General features: G+C 25.2%; 1 protein-coding gene across 1 annotated transcript in view; it reads right to left on the minus strand.

Annotated features, from left to right (window-relative positions):
* Positions 1-1,221: 1,221 nt before the first annotated feature.
* The window catches only part of LOC117174912 (retinal homeobox protein Rx1-like), a 159,478-nt gene continuing 151,887 nt past the window's right edge, over positions 1,222-8,812 (minus strand). The window contains exon 5 of the mRNA XM_033364363.1: positions 1,222-1,688. Coding sequence (XP_033220254.1) covers positions 1,531-1,688 — 158 coding nt within the window. The 3' untranslated portion in view covers positions 1,222-1,530. The remainder of the gene's footprint in view (positions 1,689-8,812) is intronic.

Below are 8,812 nucleotides of genomic sequence, written 5' to 3' on the forward strand. Positions count from 1 at the left end.
AATCACTTGAATTCTTCTAAAATCACTCAGTTCTACTCAATTCAATGAATTAAAATTTTGTTTTAAGATTTTGTTGCATTTAGCCTAAACTTTTTTAAATTCACCTTAAATTTTTGAAAATTATATCAAATTCTACTTAATTTCCTTAAATTTGTTTAAAGTCATTTGAAACTTAATGATTTCAATTAATTTTTTTAATTTTTTACAATTTATTTAAATTATTTCGTATTTAATTTGAAGAATGTTTTCTTTTAAATTTGAAAGCACATCAGTAGCCCTGAGAATAATGAATTGAAAATTTACAAATTAAAATTTTTAATTTTTTTATTCCATTCATAAAAAATTCTATATTAAAAATTAACAAAATTAAAATTTTAGTCTTTAAATACGAGTAGTCTGGGAAAATAAAAGTTAGTTAAACAAAAAAAGTCAGGAAAAAGTCAGTTAATTTGGAAAATGTTTTTCCGGGCCCCCTGGCATTGATTTTTTTGAAGAAACCAAATTTTCCACTCAGAGCCCGGTTCTCAAAGAAAATTTCACAGTAAATCAGAATAGCGTAATGAAAATAGTTTTTAAAATAATTAATGAAATAATGATTGTCACACGTTCAATCAATCGAATTAATTTTTACAGTATCGATTTTAGATTCAGCCAATATCCTTCTTTAATGTTTCTTTCACATGACATGTCCTCTGAATAAAAGTTTTTCCACTGTGACACTACCGGTACAAAATTAATAAATTGACGAATAATTATTTTCAAAGCATTGCTGAATATTGCACCTTTTGTCTCCATAAACGATCTCATGTATAATTTTTGTTTTCATTAATACAAAAACTTGAATCCTCATTAGCGTTTCCTAATTATGAAAGTTTCCTAAATCGCTGGTAAAGATAGCATAGATATAATTTACAAAAATAGTGCTACAAATCTATTATTAAAATGAACCATAATAAAAAATTCAGGAGAAGTTTTTTGAAAATAAATAAAAGCACAACAGCATAGTAGAGGATACTATGTTACACAGTTCTTTTTACAAATGCAGTTACGTATAATCTTTTTATGGCTTATATTTACACATACTGAATTGGAAGTCTACGATCTACGTCCGATCAATTTTTTTATTCTCAATTGAAATAGCTCTAATTATTTAAATTCATCTGGAAAATAAAAAATAGATCTTGAAAATGAGAAGAACGTCGCATATACCGAAATACCAATTTTGGAAATAATCACAATAAATTGTGACTTTTTTACCCTTTTGTCCGACCTGAGGAATGCTAAATTTTAGCGTTAGACGCATGCTAATTGTCATAGATTTTTCCGAACAATATAAAAAAATTCAATTCCAATTCTCGCATTCTCTAATAAATATATTTGCACACTGGGTTTGTTGAATAGCACACTGGGTGTTTCACGAATCAGGGAAGGATAAAATGTCTTTGAGATTTATCTTTCTCAAATTTTTAGAATTCTGAGAAAGCAGTTGAGAATTTGGAATTTAAATTTAGGGGGTTTTCGAATTGGATTTCACACCATTTGCAGTCCTTTGCTGATACTTTCCACGTGCTCCTTGGCCTTCATCCTGAGAGCTTGGATGCTAGAAGTTCGAGGATCGTGTCCTGAAGGACTGGATGGTGCCTGTCCTGATCCTCCGCCTAAACTAGGCATTCCTGCGGCTATGGCAGCTAAATTAAAAAAAAAATTTATAATTTTTTATTTGGCATTAAAATTCTATCTAGAATGGAGAATTTAAGAACAAAAATAAATTTATTTTGCAATACTATCACTAGGTAATTTTTTTTAGTTATTTTATGATATACCTATGCAATAGTATATTATGCACCTAGGGAAATAACAACGAAATTTTCGACCTGTGTATTTTTTTAGTGCGACTTAAAGGTGAGCATACGATATTTTTTAAAACAAATGGATGATTCCAGACAATTTTCGAAATTAAGGGTAATATATGATAATTTACCATGATTTTCCTCATTTTTATTTTAAAAATATATATAAATTTCCGGAAATTTATGGTAATGTTACAGGTAAATATGGTAACGTACTATAAATTACTTGAAATTCAATTATAAAATTTTTATAAATTGCCGGAAATTTATGAATTTTTTCAGAAATTTATGGTAATATTACAGGTTATTCATAGTAACTCAACATAAATTTCCCAAAATTTAATTTGAAAATGTGTGGACATTTTTGCTAATCAATGGTAATTTTATAGGTTGATATAGTAACTTGCCATAAATTACCCAAAATTCAATTTTAAACATCTTTATCAATTTCAAGAGATTTATGGAAATTTTTGGTAATTTTATAGGTTAATACGTTACATTTGATCAAGTCCCCAAAAATTCGATTTTTACTATTTTTATCAATTTCCGGAAATTTACCCCGATTTTGGTCATTTATGGTAATTTTACCAATAAATATGGTAACTTACCATAAATTGCTTAAAATTAATCAAAAAAATGTATATAAGTTTCTAGAAATTTATAGAAATTTTCGATCATTCATGGTAATTTTACAGGAAAATATGGTAACTTACAATAAATACCCAAAAATCAATTTAAAATTTTTATTACACCTTTCCGAAAATTTATAGAATTTTTCGGTCATTAATGATCATTTTTCAGGTAAATACGGCAACTTACCATACATTAACAGCAACACACCATAAATTACCCAGAATTTAATATTAAACATTTTTCTAAATTTTCGGAAATTTATGGAAATTTCCGGTCATTTATTAGGATTTTACAGATAAATATGACAACTCACCATAAATGACCAAAAATTCAATTTTAAACATTTCTATAATTTCACGGAAATTTGTTGGCAATTTATCAATTTGCAGGTGATTATTTGAAAATGATCAAACATTGCACAAAATTAATTTTTTTAAATTTGTAAATTTCCCGAAATTTATGGAATTTTTGGGTAAAATCTGGTAATATTACAGGCAATTTATGGAAACTGAAGATAAATAATTCAAAATTCAATTACAAAATGTCTACAAATTTCTGGTAATTTCTGGTCATTTTACAGGTTAATATGGTCATTTATCATAAATTACCTGAAATTCGATTTTAAGCATTTTTAAAAATTTCTGGAAGTTTATAACATCTTTAGAATTTTATGGCAATATTACAGGTTAATCGAGTAATTTATGATAAAATACCCAAATTTTTAACATTTTTATATATTCCCGCAAATTAACCCAAATCTTCGGTCTTTTATGGTAATTTTACAGATAAATATGGTAACTTTCCATAAATAACTTTAAATTCATTTTTTTGAGAAATTTCCGGAAATATATGAAATTTGTTAGTAATTCGTGGTAACTTAGTAATTTATGGTAAATATAGTAACTTACTATAAATAACCCAAAAATCAATTACAAATTTTTTTTGTATTTCCGAAAATTTACAGCATTTTTCGGTCATTTATGGTCATTTTTCAGGCAAATACGGTAACTTACCATAAATTAACGTTAGATCACCATAAATTACCCGGAATTGAATTTCAAATGCTCTAATAAATTTCCAGAAATTTATGGAAATTTTCAGTGATTTATGTTAATTGTATAGATAAATGATGGCCACTGACCATAAATTACCAAAAATTCAATTTTATCTTAATATTACAGGTAAGTTATTATAAATTACTAAATATTGCCAAAAATCCATTTTTAAAACGTGTATAAATTTCCGAAAACTTATGAAAAATTTCGGTAATTTTACAGGTAAATATGATCACTTACATGAATTGCCCGAAATTAAATATTAAACATTTTGATCAATTTCCCGAGATTTATGAAATTTTTTGGAAATATATGATAATCTTCCAGGTAATTTATGGAAACTTAATATAAATGATTCAAAATGCAATTATAAAATGTCTACAAATTTCCGATCATTTCCGGTAATTTTACAGGTTTACAGGACACTTACCACCCAAAATTCGATTTTTAACAGTTTCAGAAATTTCCGGTAATTTATGCATTTTACTGGTAATTTCTGGTAATATTACAGGTTATTTATGATCACTTACCATAAATTGCCTAAAGTTAGATTTAAAAATGTTAATAAATTTTCGGCATTTTTCGGTAATTTACGATAATTTTACAGTTTAATATGCTAACTTACTATAAATTACCCAATATAAAATTTTAAATATTTATATAAATTTCCGAAAATGTATAGAATTTTTTCATTCGTGGTAATTTTACAGGTTAACATGGTAGCTTAAGGTAAATGACTCAAAATTCAATTTTAAACATTTTTCTAAATTTCCGGAAATTTAGAAAACTTTTTGGTAATTTATGGTAATATTACATGTAATTTGCGGTAAGCAACCATAAATTCCTTGAAATTCAGTTTAAAAATATTTATAATTATTCAGAAATTTATGATAATTTTCAGTAATTTACAATGCAAACATGTTAACTTACGTAAATTACCCAAAAGTAAAACTTAAATATTATGATAAATTCCCGAAATTCATAGAATTGTTTGGCAATTTATGGTAACATTACTGGTAATTTATGGAAACTGGGGACAAATGACCTAAACTTCAGTTTAAAAAAATCTATCAATGTCCGGAAATTTTTGTTAAATTATGGTAATTTCTTAAATTGTATATAGTACCTTTCCATTAATTACCGCAAAATTATATTATCTGCTACCAAAATTTCCTTGCAGATTTTACGGTAAGTGGGCTGACGTCACTTTTTACTCCCTAGGGAGTAAAAATTACTGTTCGCTCCCAAGGGAGTAAAAAGTAGAGCCTTAGCCCCGCTTCATAGGTGTCGAAAAGGCCTGAGATCATACATGTGCCATTACAAAATAATTAGCCTAAATATTGACACTAACATCCTTTAAGTAGATATTATATATTTTATTATTTATAAACCTTTTTTTGTTGATTATATTAATAATATTTTAACATTGTAGGAAAGTAAAAGGCCATACTTAAATGACGTAACGGATTAGAGACCCTCTCCAAGACCTCCCTTCTCTTTGTAACCAACCTCCACAAAATACAAACCCCCCCCCCCACTTTATTACAGTGCATAATTTTTAGTTTCCAGAAATGATTTTTACGATTTTGGAATGATAATTTTTTTTAAATAACTAAATAATCTAAAAATATAATTATTTTGTTTAAAAATGTTTTCTTAAAAAAAAATTTCTAACGATTTTAGCTATAGAAAAATTTACTTTAAAAATTGGAAACAGTAGAGTTGTCGAAAACGTTTTCGGCAAAAAATTAGCCGTTATTTATCAAAATGCAAACATTTTTAAAAATTGGTAAGAAACGGCGGTCGGAAAAAATTCAGTTGCAGAAAATTTGATTTAAATGAATGTTTTTTTTTTGTGAATTTAAACATTGTTTATAGAAAAATAATGCTTTTTTATTCAAAATGATATCAGTTGTAATATTTTCATTCTTAAAATCATAAAAAAAATTTTTTTCATATGGACTTTTTTCACAACAACTACCTTGACATAGCATATTTTATAAAGGAATTAAACAGTATTTCAGATTAAAATTAAAAATTATGAAATTTATTAATTTATTATGAACGAAAAATGTCTTTTCTCCTATAAAAGATGATTTTTTAACAAAATTTTTGAATTTTCCAAAAAATATTGAAATTTTGAACATAATAGTTGAATTTTCAACCTATAAAAATACATTACTATCAAAAAAGTGTTAAAGTTTATTTTTGAATCAAAAAACTAGAATTTATACAAAAAGAAAAATTTTAAAACCAAAAGACAAAATTTCTATACAAAAATTGAATTTTCAAACAAAAAATATGACTTTCCAGACAGAAAATAATTTTCCACGTAACTGATGCATTTTTATCCAACAAAAATGAAATTTACAGCAAGAAAATTATTGTTTCTTTCTACCCAAAAACAAGATTTTTAAACTAAAAAAGTTGAATCTTAAAAAAATTAGAAAAGTTACGAACAAAACAGATGCATTTTTGAATAAAAAATGTAAACTTTCAAAAAAATAATTCAATTTATTGTAAAACAAAAGATTTGGTTGCCCTTTTTCGATCAAACTATGAATATTTAAACAAGAAATAAGTGTTAACAAAAAAAATAATTCTCAATAAAAAAAAATTCAACCAAAAAGAATGAATTTTGACTAAAACAGATGAATTTTAAATTACAAAAAAACTTTAATAATTGAATTTTCTTTAACAAAAGATTTAAGTTCTCTTTTCAAAACCAAAATATGAAATTTAAACAAAAAGTATATTTTCTGTGAAACATTTGAATTTGTACCCATACAGTTTTATTTTTATAAAAGAAAGATAAAATTTTTCTTAAAACTTATGAACTTTAATTAAAAAAAAGAATTTTAAACTGCTGAATTTTCATCAACACAAGATTTCAGTTATTTTTTCAACAAAAAATAATACATTTAAAGAAAAAGTAAATTTTCTGCGAAATAGTTTAATTTTCAACAAAATAGCAGGATTTTCAATCTGAAGGTACGAGCTTTCAAGAAAATTGTTGAATTTTTAACATAATAGTTGCATTTGTAACCAAGAAATTTGTAATTTTTGTTAAAGCAAGTGAATTTTAAACTTAAAAAGAAAAAATTAAAAAAGAGTTGAATTCACAACCGAACCATTGCATTTTTATTATAGAAATATGAAATTTCTTTTAAAACAGATCAATTAAAAAAACTTAAATAAAATAGTTTAATTTGCATCCACAGACAATTGTAGTTAACTTTCCAACACCAAAATAAGAATTCTAAGCAACAAGTTTATTTTCTGCTCAATAGTTGAATTTTTAATAAAAAAAATGACTTTTCAACAAGAATGTTAAATTTTCAACCGAGTAGTTGCATTTTTATTCAAGAAAGATTAAACTCTTGCTAAAACAGGTGAATTTTTAAATAAAAAATACAAATAATAAAAAATGAAACGAATGAAATTAATAATAATGAACAAAATATTATGAAATAAAAATTTTAAAATATAAAATAAAGATAAAACAATTTGAAAAATACGAAATACAAAACTAAAATACAAATATTAAACAAAAAGTGAATTTTCTAGAAAATAGTTGAATTTTCAACAAAACCGTTGTATTTTGATCGAGGAAAGATGCAATATTTTTACTAAAAAGATGAACCTTTAAATCAACAAGACCATTTTTCAGAAAAAAATAATTTTCATCCCAAAAAAAATTTCACTTCACTTATCAGCAACAAAATATGAATTTCAAACCAAAGTTTAATGTTCTTTAGATAGTTGATTTTTCAACTTAACAAGGCGAATTTCTAACAAAGCAGTTGAATTTGCAACCAAAAAGAATGTCTTTTTAAGACAATTTTTAAATGTTTTAATGTAACAAAATGTCTCCCCCCCATCCTTTGAGCTCTTACGTAATTTAAGTATGGTCCTAAATGAAAAGATAATAAAATTCTGAGAGCTTCTTTGTCAGATTATGCTAAATTGATGCCAATCTTTATTAATTTATAATTTAAATTTAATTTATTCATAATGGATTTTGAATATTTTTAAAAATATTCAGCTTAAAAATTTACGTAGAAAATAAATTTGTACACACTTACTTGCAATGAATTGTTCTCTATTATTCTACAAGATCCCATCATCGATTAGATGGCTCAAATATTGGTGATTGTCGATTTGATGAATTCCAGAACATGAAGTTTGCTGCAGGAACGATTCATTGCAAGTTAGTGTACGTAGGGGAAATTGGAGAAGAAACAAATTTTTGATTAATTTTGCAGAAAAATCTAATTTACAAGAAAATTTGGTTTTGCAGATATCTTTCTCAGATGGAGGATTCAATACCGAACTCACCAAACCAGAACAAATTACTAGACCAAGAAAATTTAATAACATTATTGATTACACATTTTTTGACTTTTGAGAATTTTGTAATATGAATACTATTTTTAAAATTTTAATAATTGCCTTACTGAATGTTAACAAATTATTAAATAATTACTATTCTTACGCTGTGATTTGTAGAAAAACCACTTTTGAAGAAGACCTTTTTTTAATTAAAGAAAAGTTCTTTAAAACATTCTATCTATGAAAAATGATTTTGTTAACTAAATTAGATAATATTATATAAGGTATATTTTATTTATTTATTTTGATTATTAATATTTTTAATCGCTTAAAATATTGTAAGTACGACGGCACCCATCCGACTCAAACCTATGCAAGCACTGCTTAACTTTGGTGATTGAAAGTGAAGACTTAAGCAATTTCATGTGTCTAAATGAATACAGGAATATGAATAGATGGAATTTAAAATATTTATTCTACAGCCATAAATTAATTAAATTTAGGCCATGAAAGTCTTTGGTTTTCGTGAGTCCGACATGAAATTTTTCAGATTATTGTCTTTCATTTTTATTTTATAGGTTATTTCTATACTTCCATGTTAAAAAATGAGAATGTAATAATCTTGGAATGATCGTCTAAAACGGATACTCTGGCGCTGGTAGTATAGCTTGGATTACTTTAAATTCTCATTCAATTCCTTCGAATTCTCTTGAGTTCTTTTTAACTATTTTTGAAGTATTCGGAATGCTTTCAAATTCTTTTAAATTCTGTTGAATTTCGTGAAATTTCTTGAATTTCTCTAATTCTTTTAAATTCCTTGAACTCTTCCTAATACCTTGAAGTCTTTTAAATTCTTTAAATTCTTCTTAACTCATTTAAATTCCTTGAATTATTCTGAATTTCTTGAATTATTTTCAAATTTTTTTATTATTTTTTATTTTC

The sequence above is a fragment of the Belonocnema kinseyi genome, chromosome 6 (genome assembly GCF_010883055.1).
Source record: "Belonocnema kinseyi isolate 2016_QV_RU_SX_M_011 chromosome 6, B_treatae_v1, whole genome shotgun sequence".
Classification (NCBI taxonomy): Eukaryota; Metazoa; Arthropoda; class Insecta; order Hymenoptera; family Cynipidae; genus Belonocnema; species Belonocnema kinseyi.